We start from the raw sequence: 13506 nt of genomic DNA on the forward strand, positions 1-13506 counted from the left end.
TGATCCCCTTCCCAGTGCAGACCTCACTGGCACAGCTCTGGGGCCAGTGGCCTCTGGCACAGGGATGTACAAGGACCATGGTCCCTCGAGGAGAAAGCGGGTCATGCTCTCCTTCGGAAATGGACAGGGGAAGTTTTCTCCCCTCTAGATACTCTCCAAAAGCTCCAGGGTCCCATCAGAGCCCCATGGGACTAACTTGAACTCTATATGGGTTTCCAAGCGGGTCTGGGGCCAGAAGGGTCCCTTATGGCGAGCCAGCAATCACCCTGTGGGAAGGAAGGAGCACAGAGCCTTCTGTGGGGTAGTAGTGCGTTCACCAAGGCCAAGCAGGTGTGAGGAAGGGCAGGGTGGGAGGGGGGAACTGGAATATCCTCAACCTTCCAGGAGCCGCACTTCCACCCCACAACCCCCGGATATCTGAGACTGTCCCGTGACCCCACACGCTGCTGGTGTGCCGGGTACCCCATGGCCACACAACCGGGGCCACGGAAGACCAGGTGTGCCCCTGCCAGGACTCACAGGAGGGTTTCACTGCTCTTGAGGCGAGCAGAGGGAAACAATGCCCCTACCTTTTCCCGTGCCCCAGTGGGGTCCTGTCCTCATGGTTCTCCAGTGCCGGTCCCGGTCCGGCTCCATCCCACTGTTTCCGCTCGGGACTGCCGGCCGGTCCTGTCCCAGTTTCACAGCTTCCCCCGCCCGTTCCCGTTCCCATCCTGACCCCATCCCTGCCCCTCTGCCGGCCGTACCTTTTTACCCTCCGGCCGCCAGGGGGCGGTATCGCCCCGCGTGGCTGTGCCGCCGGCGGCGCTCTGGCCCGCGGCGCCACCGGGCGCTGATTGGTGCGCGGCAGCAGCGCGCGGCAGTGACGCCATCCGCGGTGGCCGCGCCGTCCCCACAGAGTGCCGGGACGCCCGGCCCAGCCGCGTGCTGCCGCCTGTGCCCGCTGCCGCGGCCATGGAGTTCCCGGCCGCGCTCTTCCCCTCCTACTTCGGCGCCGGCCCGCCGCAGGAAGAGGGTGGCCCCGCGCCGGTCGCCGGCTGGGGCGAGCACGGGCAGGTGCTGGAGGGTGGACCCGGACGTCGCCAGGTGAGGCCCTGCCGGGGGTCCGGGCCGGCCGAGGGAACCAGCAGGACGCTCAGGGGCCGCTCTGGCTTTCTCTCTTCGCTCCCCGCAGGTGCAGCCGACGTTCGTGCCCCGCCGCGGCGCGATGAGCGAAAAGTGGGAAGCCGCCGACGCTGCGGCCGTTCCGGTGCTGCTGCCCAGCGCGGGTGAGAGTCGTGGGAGCGGGAGGGAGCTCTTTGCACGGGGACTGTGAGGATGTGCCTTCCATCTCTATCGCTGCCGCTGCCTCGCGGTGCTGAGCGGTGTTCCGGTGCTCCTGCGGTGCCAGACAGCCTCTGCCTTCTCCCCACAGGCTGCTGGATCCCCTCTCCCACGCCGCAGGACATCCTATACCGCAGTAGCCTGTGCAGGAAGCTTCGAGTAGGCAAGTCTGGAGCCACTCTGGACTTCGCCAGGCAGGTGGGATTTGTGGTGTGGTCTCCTGGCAAGGACCTGGGGGGTAGTGTGGGACCTTTGCGTGCACTGACCCTTTCCCCTCCCTCCCACACAGCTGGGCCATTTCTTTGTGGATCACCCAGAAGACGCTTTTGGCTCCCTGGGGCGTCTGCTGCACAAGAACTTTTATCTGGGAAACTCCAAGCTGAAGGTCATTGTCAGTCCAGGGATAACAGTGCTGTTCCCTACCCTTCCCCTTGCCAGTCTCAATCTCTGCCCCCTACTCCTGTAGAGAGCAGCCCGTAATAGCACCATCCGGATGACGGCCCTAGTGGAGGACATCGACCGCCTGGAGGCCCGACGGTGAGTGCCCCTCTGTCCCTGCTCTGCAGAGCTCTGGGGGGGCTCCTGCTCTGTCCCTTGCCTGATGTTGCCCATGCCCTGCAGCGGCTGCCCCCGGCAACACTTGGCCTCCCGCCTGCGCTGGTTCTCCCATCTCTGCCGTGACTGGCTCTTCGAGGTGCCACTGGGTCTGCTGGCAGACTGCCTGCATGAGGAGCTGATGCAGCAGTGGTCCAGCCTGCTCTTTGACGACAGTCTCACTGGGGGGGCACTGGCCTGGTTGCCCCGTGAAGACGGGGGGACACCTGTGGGCTGCCTGGTGCACCCTGGAGGGCAGGCTATGAACCACCTCTGTATCCTTCCCCATGAAGTGTCCCTGGGGAGGGAAGTGGGTGTTTTGTTGCACTGCCCTTAGCTAGCATCCCAGATTTCCAGGATGTGGTGCTGGAGGAGCTGCCCCGCACCCAGGGCTCCCCAGCACAGTTTGAACTCAGTGGGCGCGTCCAACAAGTGGCTGCAGCCCGTGTGGATGGGCAAGGTGAGCCAGCCCCAGGATCCGCATCTAGAGGCAGACAGGATGTAGGGAGGAGGGGCAGCAGGGGTCCCCTGGGATGCTTACAGCTCTCATGCCACGTCCTTCCCCCTGGCAGATTTTGTTGGGGTCCGCTCAGACTATCACTGTGGTGTTTGGAGGGTGCCAGGCAAGAGAAGGGCAGCTCCCACCCCACTACAGGTGATCCGTACTGATGTGCCTGCCTCCTGCCTCACTGTCAGGTAGGTGCTGGAGGAAGGGGCTGCGCAAGGAGGGAGCTCTGCTGGAGCAGCCCTGTTCATTTTGGCGGGTTCTGTCAGCTCATGGTGATGCTGTGCCCCCTATCCTGCAGCCCTCACCTTCCTGGGGAGCTGTCTGTCTGCACCCAGAGTGGGACTGTCTACCTCTGGAGCGTCGAGACCGGGTGAGATAATGCACTCAGGGCTGTCTCGGGACTCATACAGGCAGTGGAGTCCCAGTGGTGCCCAAAGTGACTGTGGCAGCCCTACCCCATGCCAATACTGCTGTCTCCCCACAGGCTGCAGCAGCTCCGCCATGACCCCCAGACCATGTTTTTTCGGGATCATTCACCCTGGCGCTGGAGTGACTTCACTGCCCACCCACGGGTGCTCAGCTGTGCTGACCGCACGGGCCTGCAGTGCCTGGATGCCCGGGTGAGCCTGAGAGGGTGGGTGTGGAGCTTGGAGCAGGCAGGGAGGAGACTTCCTCAGCCCAAAGTGCTGACTGCGTGCTGTTCTGCTGCTGCAGGCCCCCAGGAGATGCCACTTCGACTTGTTCAAGGTGGGCGAGGAAGCTGGCTGCCAGCAGGGCGAGCGTGTGGTGCTGCCCATGTACCTGGGCAGGGCTCACCCCTCACAGTACCTTGTCACCACCCAGGTGAGTCCCACTACAGCTGGGAGCTGGGGAAGACACGCTGCACAGCTGTGTCTCCAAGTGCCTATGGGGCACGAGGATCTTCCAGCTGAGGGGAACTGCCACAGTGTGTTGGGGTGTGTCCCACCTGAGCCAAGACTCCTGTTGTAGTTCTCCGTGTATGTGCTGGATGAGCGATTGCCACTGGTGCCTGTTCTGAAGTGGGCACACATGATGAAGGCCCCTCCACTCTTTGCGCATCTGATGCCAGGGAAACCTGGGAGGAGCCACAACATTCTGCTTGGTGCATCTCGCACCCAGGAGCTGTTGCTGTTGCAATACCGGGGTAAGAGATCAAGCTCTAGGGGTGCTGGAGAGCCAGGACTCCTCTGTGCCCACATCCCAACCTCTTTGCTGCTCGGATCAGCTGCTGCTGTGGTGTCTATGCGCACCAGACAGTTTTTGGGGTGTTTCCACAGGGGGCAGCCAGTCGGCCTGTCAGCTGGCAGGGACTCCGCAGAAGCTGCACAGTATTGCAGGGTGCCTGCAGCATCTGCCCACCCAGCTCCCGCACCGCCACCACCTGCTCCAGCAGCGCCTCGCAGCCCCAGCAGCAGGTGAGTGTCCCACACTGTACCAAGCTGCAGGTCCTGGTGGGGGAGAAGGTGAAATGGAGTGGAAGTATAGCCATTGTCGTGGCCTGGCTGAAGGGTGGCTGAAAAAGCAAAAGCAAAGCCCCAAACAGTCCTGTGGAAGAGATTAATGATATAGAAAATGATGTACAGGCCAGGAGCCAGCAGTGACGGTACTCACTGAGTGGTGGAGGCAGCCCCCACTGCTGGCCAGGCCCCGGGAGTATCTCCAAGAATGGAACCCTGGTGACAGTGCCTTTACCTGTTTCTGTAGGGCTAGCTGCCACACTACAGGAGGATGGACCACACAAGTCCATGTTGATTTTCCAGCTTTCTGAGGCTGGGGATGTCTTCTGCCAAAAACTGACCCACAAGGCAGCACAGCCCCCTCCACCCCCGTCGAGGGATGAAGCCACAACAGCCCCTGGCTCTTCCCCTCTCTTCGAGGCTCCAGCCAGCAGCCCACAGGGCTTGGGTGCCGAGGCAGAAGAGGAGGAAGAGCAAACATTCTACTTGTCCAACCTGGAGGTGATTATCAATGATGATGATGACGAGGACACGGGCACACCAGCACCCCTGGAGGAAGCTGAACTCTTGCAGGAGCCTTGTGCCAGCCCCCAGCCCTCTCCAGCGGTGCCTAGCCCAGCTGCAGCTCTACAGTACCGCCGCTGGCTGAGGGCCTTTTTCAGGGCCTGCAGGGAGCCTCCCCGGCACACCTGGCCCCCCAGCCTCAGCCAGAGGCGCCTCTTCACCCGCAGAGATCTGGAGGGGCCTACAGGCCCCAGCAGCCTGCAGAGGCAGATGCGCCAGCTGCTGCGCCAAACCATGGAGCAAGGGGGCCGCATCCAGCACTGGGAGCCTTTGGCCCTTCAGCCCCCTCCCCTGCCACAGAGCCTGGAGCCAGCTGGGGGTCCAGACCCCCTAAGTGTCCGTCTGACAGCAGCATGGGCTGGGGACTGGGAGCAGTGGTGGGAGGAGAGGACAAGCTTCAGTGTGGCGCAGAGACAGCGGGCACTGCGGGAGCGGCGGCGGCGACAGAAGCGAGCCCAGGGCCGCCGCAGCCTTTCAGCCAGCTTTACCTCCTCCCTCACCTACCAGTCTGAGCTGTCCGAGCTGAGTGATACAGGCCCCTCGCTGCTCTCCCCCAGCCGCCCACCCATTCTCTCCCAGGAGGGCTCCCTGCCAGCTGGCAGTCCCCCAGTTCACAGCCCCACGACCTCAGCAGTGCCCGATGAAGCCCTGCTGTCTTCACAGAGCCTGCGCTGCCGCGGCATCCCCAAGGAGCGGCGGAAAACGCTGCGGGACTATCTATCTGTGTGGGCTGAGGGCCCTCCTGAGCCCCCAGAGCCCCCTGGCAGCCAGGCCAGCCAGCTGTGCATCCCTTCTTCACAGAGTCAACTGTCCTCTGCCTCGCAACCCCGCCGCAAGCGCCCACGAATGGGTTTCTGAGTGCAAATAAACCTGCTTGGCACAGCCTTCCTCCTGGGGTCCTCAATTGTTTTGTCAAGGCACCCACCCTTAGGGTCAGGGGAGGTTGGGCAGGACGCCCGCGGTTGGGACTGCCCTCGGCGAGGAGTGACCATCCTCCGCGGTCGGAGAGTCCCCGCCGGATGCTCCGACGCAAGAGTCACCTCACATGCCAGGCGTGGTCGCGGGCGGGCGCGGGCGCTTTAAGGGGGCGTGGAGCGGAGACGGGGTGTGTGTCGGGGGCGGGAGCGGCGGCCATGGCGGCGGTGCTGGTGCGCGGCCTGGCGCGGGGCGCGCTGTGCCTGGGGCAGGTGGGCGCGGGGGGACGCGGGGCTGGGGGTACCCGTGGATAAGAGAGGCACACCGGTGTGTGGGGGTAACAGGGGCACTGGAACGGCTCTGCACCGTGCTCGCCATTACTTCCACCTTCGGGCCAAGTCCGCGGCGTGCACCCCCACGCCACAGGCAAGGGGCCTCGGAGCACCCGTGGGCATCCACCCCTACCCCAGCCTGCGCCCCCGTGGGCACAGCCGCACCCCCGAGGGCACAGATCCCTGTGAACAGTCCTCTGCTAGCCCCGAGAGCACAGCCCTCGTGGGTACAGCCCACTGTCCAGGCTGCGGACAGTCCCTTGTCACCCCTGTCAGCACAGCCCACTACCAGCCTCCTGGACATCTGCCCCTCTTACCCCTATGAGTGTTACCCCGTGTGCACCTCCCTGTTGCCTCATGCGGTACCCCTGTCACAGCCAAACATCACCCCCACGGGCACCCCACCATCACCTGTGTGTGCAACCCCAGGACCCCTGTATGAATTCCGCCACTTTCCACCCCCATCATGTCCCCCATCACCCCATGCATTAGTCTGATCACCCCCACATGCATCCCTCAGCCATATCCCAGTGTGCACTTCATGTCACCCCCATGTGCATCCCCCAGCATCCCCTGCCATCTCCGCATGCACCCCCATGTACTCCCCTCCATCACCCTTGCGCACGTGTTCCCCCATGTGCCCCCACCGCGGTGTCCTTGTCCTTGTCCTTGTCCTTGTCCTTGTCCTTGTCCCCGAGAGCACAGGTATGTAAGCCAGGTGTGCCCCTCAGCCCCAGCGGTGCATGTCGGTGCCTGGCGGGAAGGACGGGGAGGTCGGCAAGGCGCAGCGGGCAGCAGCAGCCAGCGAGGAGGCAGGAGGGCAGCCCACCATCTTCAGCAAGATCATTGACCGCACCATCCCTGCCACCATTCTCTATGAAGATGACAAGGTAGCTGGGACAGCAGGACCTGTGTCCCCACTGGGGCAGGGGAGCAGAACCCACGGGTGTGGGGCTTACCCTGCTCCCTCTGGCAGTGCCTTGTCTTCCGTGATGTGGCCCCCCAGGCCCCTGTGCACTTTCTGGTGATCCCCAAGCGCCCCATTCCCCGGATCAGCCGTGTGGGTCCCCAAGACACTGAGGTGAGTCCAGAGAGGTCCCTGGGACATTGGTGGTGGGATCATACAGTGCTGACGCTAATGCTCCTCCCTGCTTCAGCTGCTGGGGCACCTGATGGTGGTGGCAGCACGCACGGCACAGGCAGAGGGACTGGCTGATGGCTACCGCCTTGGTGAGTTGATAATCCCCTACCATGCTGTGGGGCCGGACACCCTCACTGGTGGTCCTGGAGGGCTGGGCACAAAGGGGATGCCCTGACCCTTGTACCTCTCCTGACAGTGATCAATGATGGGAAGCATGGCGCACAGTCTGTGTACCACCTGCATCTCCATGTGCTGGGGGGACGGCAGATGGGCTGGCCCCCTGGCTAATGCCCACTACCCACTTGCTCCCCAATAAAGCATCTCTTTGGTGGTGGCTTCAGTGACTCTGCATCAGGGTGGCTTTTTTGGGGGTGGAGGTGGCTGGCCTGCACAGGGTTTGCATCCATTGTCAGAGCAGTTGAGTTGGTACCCTGCTTTTTGCAGAAGGTCTGGGCTTCCCACATACCAGCGCCACAGTTGAAGTAGAAGGGTTTTTTGGGGTTGCCCACAGCTCACAGGCAAAAGACTCATCTTGGTGCTGGGCTTAGGGAGCAGTCTGGATGTCACAAGGTTGTCCCCAAGGTGGGGAACATCCTAGGGGTGTCAGTAGTGCACCGTGTCCAGGGCTGCCCACCCAACCCCACTGCCACCACCCAGTCCCAGCATCCCTGAATGCCCTTGCTCTGCTTCAGGTTGCCCACCCCCACCAGCACCCATGTTGCCACCAGAGCCCTGTGCTGGACACTGATGTTTCCCTGCTTTTCAAAGCCAGTTAATTGAACTAGATTGATCTAAAAGCCCTCGGAGCAGGCTTGTTGACTGCATGTGTACTTGTCCACCCCAGAAGGGCCTCTGAGAGCTCCCAGGAGGATCATAGCCCTGAGCAGAGCACAGGGCAGGACAGGCTGCGTGACAGGTGGACCTGCTGCCCCCTCCATGTACACATACCCGAGTATTCCCTCATGCTGCAGCCACTATACTGCCTGTGTGTGGACTGCCATGCAAAACTCCACTGTGCACCCCAGACTCCCCAGCTATGCACCTCCAAGGGAAACTCCCTGTATTGCTCACCCCGGCACCCCCCTCCCCAAAGTGCACGCTGAGGAAAACACACTGTACTCTTCACTCCAGACCCCACAGCTGTGAACCACGGTGGGAAACCGCACGCTGCAGACCCCCTGCACACAAAGCACTGCCGGCTCTGTGCGTGCACAGCGCTGTTTACAGGCCTTGACCGCGGTCTCGTGCCCGCACGTGTCTGCGCCGGCCCCGTGAGGGGAGCGCACGCGGGGGCTCGGCGCATGCGGCCGCCCGCTCCCTGCCGCGTGCCTCCCGCGCCCGCCGGTCTGTGGCCGGCTGCCGTGGCTATATTTAGTGGCAGGGGCCGGTGCTGGCGCGGTGCACGGCCCACCTGGCACCGCCGTCGGGACCGCCTGGGCCCCCGCCAGCCGCTGAGCAGGGGACCGCAGCCCGCCGGGGAGAATGGCGGCTCTGTTCATCCTCCGGCTCGGTGGCGCTGGCGGCGGGAGGCCCCCGGGAGCCTTGTGGGGCTGCGGCAGAGCACAGTCACTTCCCACACATACACACCCAGTATAATATGGGGAATGTTTTTGGGGTGTAAATGAGCCTTAAAATTGTTGATACTGCTGCTTCCTGTCTCTGAGGCTCAGTGCGGGCTGGGGCCACTCTTGAACTCAGGACAGCCCTGCCTCAGGGATGTGTACCCCAAAGAGGGCTGGGTGTCCCTGGGGAGATGGGGGTGCTAAAGAGGGGTCAGGGATCCCCAGGACATCATCCCCCAGGGCTCACCCAGAGCAGTCCCACAAGGAGTGCTGTACTGGGCACAGAGCACGGGCTGGCACGCGAGGTCAGAGCCAGTCGCTTGCCACCGTGTTTGTTACTGTGCCAGGTTTATTTTGTCAGTCCCCGAGCAGCGGCAGGGCAGGACAGTGGGCACAGCCCCATGGGGCCAAGGCGGGAGGGGAGGGGAAAGGAGGCCAACGGCTGTTTTGGTTCTTCAGCACAAATGACGCAAGTTCCCAAAAGAGCCGGACGGGGGGGCTGCGAGGGACATGTCAAGCGGCGGGAGGCAGCCAGATGTGCTGCAGCAGCTCACAGGGCTGCTGCCCCGAGCTGATGCTGCAGAGCACAGCCCCACAACTATGTCCCATAGATCGCCCCAGGGTGGTTTGCCCTACAGTTAATGTGCACAGCCGGGGTGGCATCGCCAGGATCCCTGTCCCACAGTGTAGTTTGGTGCTGTTAGTGTCCCTTCAGTATCCCTCAGGCACCCATGCTCCCTAGCCAGGCTTTTGGTAAGCCCACTGCTTTTGGTAAGGGTGTTTGGTGGGGAATCTGAAGATGCTTTTAGGAAGACCACCAGCGATGCAAGCTGGGGCAGAGTCCTTAAGCTGCCACCCCTTCAGCATGAGCTGGGGTATGGGTGCACCTCATGACCACCACAGGGCCCATGGCTGATCATGGGGGTACAACCAGTAACATGCAACCCAGAATCCTGAAAGTGAGCTGCCAGCCCTGGGGGCACCCTGGCACCACCCCCACAGCGGCAGCAGGGCTGATGTGGCCCCAGCATGGGAGAGCCATGAGATGAGCTCAGGACGTGTCTCCTATCTCTCCCTCCTCCCCACAGCTGGGCAGCAGATGGGCCTGGAGGAGTTCCTGCTTGGCACGGGCGGAGGGCCTACAGGGGGAAGCAGTCCCCAGTGGGGGCCCTCCCGGCCTGCCGAGGTTAGAAGGGCTGAGTGCATCCCCAGCCAGGAAAAACAGGCCCCAGCATGGAGTGCACGGTGCCCGGTCGGCACACACCGCAGAGCGCTGGAATAACAGCCCTCGCTCCCCAGCCTGCCGCCTGCTATCAAAGGGCCCTTCTTCTGCTCAGCCTCAGCAAGGATGGGGCCGGGGGCCCATCGAGGGCTGGTGGTGAGAGGAGGCAACTGCTTCACACCGGCGGGCACCGGCTGCACCCAGCCAGGCGCCGGGCACATCCCGCCCCATCACCCTAGGCTAGCTGCGGGTCCCTCGGGCAAACGGGCATATTCCAGTGCCAGGCCCGAGCGGTGTGGGCGTCACTTGGGTCAAGCCGTGGGGAGCAGTGTGTCCTCAGGAGCCCTGGGCACGTCCCTCCTGCTGCTCCAGTAGGGCTGCACTGGCCCTGGCCAGGCACGGTGCACCCCCGAGAGCCCCTGCGGCTAGCTTTGGCCTAAGTGGTGGCCCCAGGGCACAAGATGGGACAAGATGGCGCGGGGAACATCGACCCCTAAGGTACCTGATTCTGCGCAACGCGGGCACCCCGGTGTCCCTGCAGCCCCGCGCCCCCATCCCCCTACATTTCCATCCCTCCGCCTGCCCGTCCCGTGCAACCCCGTCCCTGCACCCCATGCCTAGCACCCCACAGAGCTCCGTCCCCCCTCACCGCACCCCTCACGCCGACCGCGCCCCCGCCCCGCCCACTCCGCCGACACCTCGCCCATTACCCGTCCAACTCAGCCTCTTGCCCCGCCCAGTTCGGGCCCCGGCCACGCCCTCCCTGCTCTCTCTGCCAATGGAACGCGCGTATGGGCGCGGCTCCACCCCCCCGGGCTCGTGGCCGCCGCGCACCGTCTCCATGGAGAGAGGCGCGTCCCCTGCGCAGGCGCTATGGAGCCGGGAGCAGGCCGCGGGCAGCGAGACCCCTCGGTGTAACCCCCGCTGGGGAGAGGGGCGGGGCGGGGCCTGTGGAGCATTAGGGACCAAGGGGGAGTGATGGGAAGATGGTGGGTCCGGCCTGTGGGGAGGTCGCAGCAGGGAGGGGGCTGAGCTCAGGCAGGGAGGTGGGAAGCGTGTTGTTGCTGGAGGTCAAGGGAGTTACGGATGGGAAGACTCCTCGAGATGACAGACTCAGCAACAGGCACTGCTTCTGTCCCCCAGAAGGAGAGGAATTCCTTGTTCCTTGCCCCAGTGTGGAGGTGACAGTGCAGAGAACCCGGAGTCCGGACACTGCTTGTGCTGGTGGGGGCTGGGGACAATGCGGCCCGCTGCCTTTCTTCAGGGTCTGTTCCCATTTGCAGGGGCGCTCTGGCAAGCCGTGTGGGTCCTAGATGCCATGGGGAGAGGCCGCCATGTGGGGTCCAAGTTGATGAGCCCATGCCTGAGGTGCCCCTGGAGGGGGTCCCGTGCCACGGTGAGACACTGACAGCTACCGCCAAGAGGCTCCAGGAGATGTCAGATATAGCCAAGCCGCTCCAGGAGATATTAGACACAGATGAGCTGCCAACTGTGGTCTCACCAGTCGTGCCCAGCAGGGTGCCATCCCCACAGACTGGGAAGGATCCCTCTGGGATCAAGCTGCCTCCTTGGCTTGGAAAATGGGGGACTAGCCCCGAGAAGGATTCCCGCTCTGCAGCACCAGTGCTGCCCCCCACCCAACCCACTCCAGCAGAGAAGCCCAGCCAGTCCGTGCCCCAGCGGAGCCGTGTGACCCACGACTGGCAGAAGGAGGTAATTCCATAAGGGAAAATGCCCCTCAAAGTTGGCCCCATCATGCCCGACATGCTGATCTTGTGAAGCTCCCTGCTCCTGGGTGGACCCCTCTCTTTAAATAGCCACCCGGATGACCTTGAGCCCAGTGGGATAGAAAAGGGATGAAACTCAATAGCACAAAAGGCACAGACAGGCACGTGGGGAGTGACAGTGAGGCAGAAGGGGATCTCGCTGCTGGGGAGCAGGAGCTGTGTGTCACAGCCCATCACGCTGATGTGGGGATGCCGGCTCGGGCAAGCAAAGCTGGGGGGCACCTGATGGACCAAGCTGAGCCACAGCCTGGGGGCTCCATGGGTTGTTCAAGTGCTGTAAGAGTGCTTGCCCAGGGGCTGTCTGGACACCCAGGTGCTTGGGACAGCCATACAAGGCTGGCTAACCTCCACCATGCAGGACAGGGCAGCCTTGCTCAAGCTGTGTCTCTGCTCCAAATTTCCCAGGTTTGTGGCCAGAAAGACCATAACACCTTTTTACAGCTTATGTCTCTATCAAAAGGCCTATCAAAAAGCCTAAAAGCCAGGAGCACGCATGGGGAACTGCAGCATGGGCTCCTGCCCCGTTACACAGCCCCCACTGTCCATCCCCAGATACTCGTGGATCCCCTGGACTCTCGGCTAGGGAAGGATTTGGGCAGTGAGGACTTCCAGTGTGGCTACCATGGACTACCGATCCACCAGTTTCTCTCTTCACTCACTGACAGCTCCCTCCCGAAGGACTGCCCACCTCTCAGGGCCCTGTTGCTGGGGCAAGGTGAGGCTGACCCCAACAAGCCGTGCTGCACCCTGAAAAGGCAGCAGGGAAATCTTAGCTGGGGGGCTGATGGCACCTTCCCCTCTGCAGGGCAGCGGAAGGCCACACTGGCATCAATGCTGTACGAGAAATATAGGCAAGTCTGCACTCCCACATGAGACCCACCCTTGGGGCTGTGCCCCAGAGGAGGGCACCTGGGGCGGCAGGGATCCCAGAGCTGAGAGGTACGGTGTCTGCTCTGACTGCAGTAAGGAGACGGAGGAGGAGATCCATCCCCCCCCGAGGCGCATGGAATCTATCTCCACTACGCACCAGGACTACCGTGTCATGGGTTTCCAGTCCACACCCCAGCCCACCACCCAGGTACAGGCAGTAGACATCTCCCTCTGCAGCCTGCAGCAGCCTCCAAGGAGGCTGGAAGGCTCCCGTGTCCTGCTGAGCATGCCATCCCCTCTGGCTCACATTTTACTTCCTCTGCAGCCTCACAACTACTTAACGGAGCAGCCAACCAGCTTCTGGCTGGAGCAAGCCCGCGAAGTGCCGGTAAGGCCCCCACCACCCTATCCTGCCAGCACCCTGAGGGTCTCAAATGCTGACAGAGATCTCTCCAATTCTCTCGTCTCCAGGGTGTCACTGCCCTCTTCGGCAGAAACATTCCCTTCAAGAGGAATGCAGCCTTCTCCACTCCCATTACCATGTACTTAGGGCATCCTGAGCCCTTCAGCCTCTGTGACCCCTACGATCCCCCGAGCGGCCAACTCCAGTGCCAGAAGCAATAAAAAACAAGGGGACACTGGTGGTCCCAGGTTCCTTGCCCACCCCAAGGCTGTCCTCAAGCTGGATGTTTGGAGAGGGAGCACTGTATCCCTGGGATCTCAAATCGTGTGAGACCGTGAAGCAAAACAGGAAACCCCTCAGCCCTGCAAGTCACTGCTGACCTAAAACACACTGTGGTCCCCAGATCATCTCCTTAGGCATGGAGGGAGAGCCCCTGGCACAGCCCCATCCCCTGGGACACATCCCCTCCCGGCGCACGCGGTGGGTGACACGCAGCTGTTATTCCAGTCCCCAGGCACAGGTGTGTTCCAGTAAGAGGCGGCAGCGGGTCGGCCAGAGCATGAGCTCAGAGGAACGCATTGCAGTCCTCACGCCAAAGCAAACCCACGGCAGCCCTGCCTTCCCAGCACCGCCCAAGCCCTCAACAGGCACTGCTGCGCCTGCCCAGCACTGGCTCCCCATGCCCACACCCCAGCCCTATACCACAGACAGACCCCTGGGATACGGTCTCTTGGGATGTTATGGGCAGCTGTCGCCAGCCTAGGCTGAGTTCCCTATTAGGATTCCCCCACCTCCCTCCCCACTTGG

At 62.8% G+C, this 13506-nt stretch overlaps 3 protein-coding genes across 6 annotated transcripts; all 3 read left to right on the plus strand.

Moving 5' to 3' along the window:
- Positions 1-872: 872 nt before the first annotated feature.
- Positions 873-5355, plus strand: TAF1C (TATA-box binding protein associated factor, RNA polymerase I subunit C). The gene is made up of 14 exons (XM_063423138.1): positions 873-1086; positions 1175-1268; positions 1415-1521; positions 1613-1708; positions 1790-1860; positions 1945-2192; positions 2267-2377; positions 2490-2613; positions 2724-2795; positions 2910-3045; positions 3140-3268; positions 3416-3590; positions 3724-3861; positions 4151-5355. The coding sequence occupies exons 1-14, from the start codon at positions 955-957 to the stop codon at positions 5323-5325; spliced, it is 2808 nt and encodes a 935-aa protein (XP_063279208.1). The 5' UTR covers positions 873-954; the 3' UTR covers positions 5326-5355.
- Positions 5356-5557: 202 nt separating this feature from the next.
- HINT2 (histidine triad nucleotide binding protein 2) lies at positions 5558-7199 on the plus strand. Of its 2 annotated transcripts, none has more exons than XM_063422246.1 (5): positions 5558-5654; positions 6446-6604; positions 6691-6795; positions 6872-6944; positions 7052-7199. In XM_063422246.1, exons 1-5 carry the CDS (start codon positions 5601-5603, stop codon positions 7141-7143), a joined length of 483 nt encoding a protein of 160 aa, XP_063278316.1. In that variant the 5' UTR covers positions 5558-5600; the 3' UTR covers positions 7144-7199. The 2 variants fall into 2 exon arrangements, with proteins under 2 accessions (XP_063278316.1, XP_063278317.1); XM_063422247.1 differs by having other exon boundaries at positions 5565-5615.
- Positions 7200-10431: 3232 nt separating this feature from the next.
- LOC134563862 (uncharacterized) lies at positions 10432-12982 on the plus strand. Of its 3 annotated transcripts, none has more exons than XM_063422244.1 (6): positions 10432-10553; positions 10923-11352; positions 11979-12141; positions 12232-12504; positions 12622-12684; positions 12768-12981. In XM_063422244.1, the coding sequence occupies exons 1-4, from the start codon at positions 10513-10515 to the stop codon at positions 12297-12299; spliced, it is 702 nt and encodes a 233-aa protein (XP_063278314.1). In that variant the 5' UTR covers positions 10432-10512; the 3' UTR covers positions 12300-12504; positions 12622-12684; positions 12768-12981. The 3 variants fall into 3 exon arrangements, with proteins under 3 accessions (XP_063278314.1, XP_063278315.1, XP_063278313.1); XM_063422245.1 differs by having other exon boundaries at positions 10509-10628; XM_063422243.1 differs by lacking the exon at positions 10432-10553 and adding an exon at positions 10635-10820 and having other exon boundaries at positions 12768-12982.
- The last annotated feature ends 524 nt before the right edge of the window (positions 12983-13506 follow it).

Source organism: Prinia subflava, chromosome Z (genome assembly GCF_021018805.1).
Source record: "Prinia subflava isolate CZ2003 ecotype Zambia chromosome Z, Cam_Psub_1.2, whole genome shotgun sequence".
In the NCBI taxonomy this organism is placed as follows: domain Eukaryota; kingdom Metazoa; phylum Chordata; class Aves; order Passeriformes; family Cisticolidae; genus Prinia; species Prinia subflava.

Coding starts and splice junctions, on each gene's coding strand:
- HINT2 (XM_063422246.1), top strand. CDS start 5,601: ATGGCGGCGGTGCTGGTGCGCGGCCTGGCGCGGGGCGCGCTGTGCCTG. Junction 5,655..6,445: donor GCGCGCTGTGCCTGGGGCAG/GTGGGCGCGGGG, acceptor TGTGCCCCTCAG/CCCCAGCGGTGCATGTCGGT. Junction 6,945..7,051: donor GGCTGATGGCTACCGCCTTG/GTGAGTTGATAA, acceptor CTCTCCTGACAG/TGATCAATGATGGGAAGCAT.
- LOC134563862 (XM_063422243.1), top strand. CDS start 10,726: ATGGGAAGACTCCTCGAGATGACAGACTCAGCAACAGGCACTGCTTCT. Junction 10,821..10,922: donor TTCCTTGCCCCAGTGTGGAG/GTGACAGTGCAG, acceptor TCCCATTTGCAG/GGGCGCTCTGGCAAGCCGTG. Junction 11,353..11,978: donor CCCACGACTGGCAGAAGGAG/GTAATTCCATAA, acceptor GTCCATCCCCAG/ATACTCGTGGATCCCCTGGA.
- TAF1C (XM_063423138.1), top strand. CDS start 955: ATGGAGTTCCCGGCCGCGCTCTTCCCCTCCTACTTCGGCGCCGGCCCG. Junction 1,269..1,414: donor GGTGCTGCTGCCCAGCGCGG/GTGAGAGTCGTG, acceptor TTCTCCCCACAG/GCTGCTGGATCCCCTCTCCC. Junction 2,614..2,723: donor GCCTCCTGCCTCACTGTCAG/GTAGGTGCTGGA, acceptor CCTATCCTGCAG/CCCTCACCTTCCTGGGGAGC.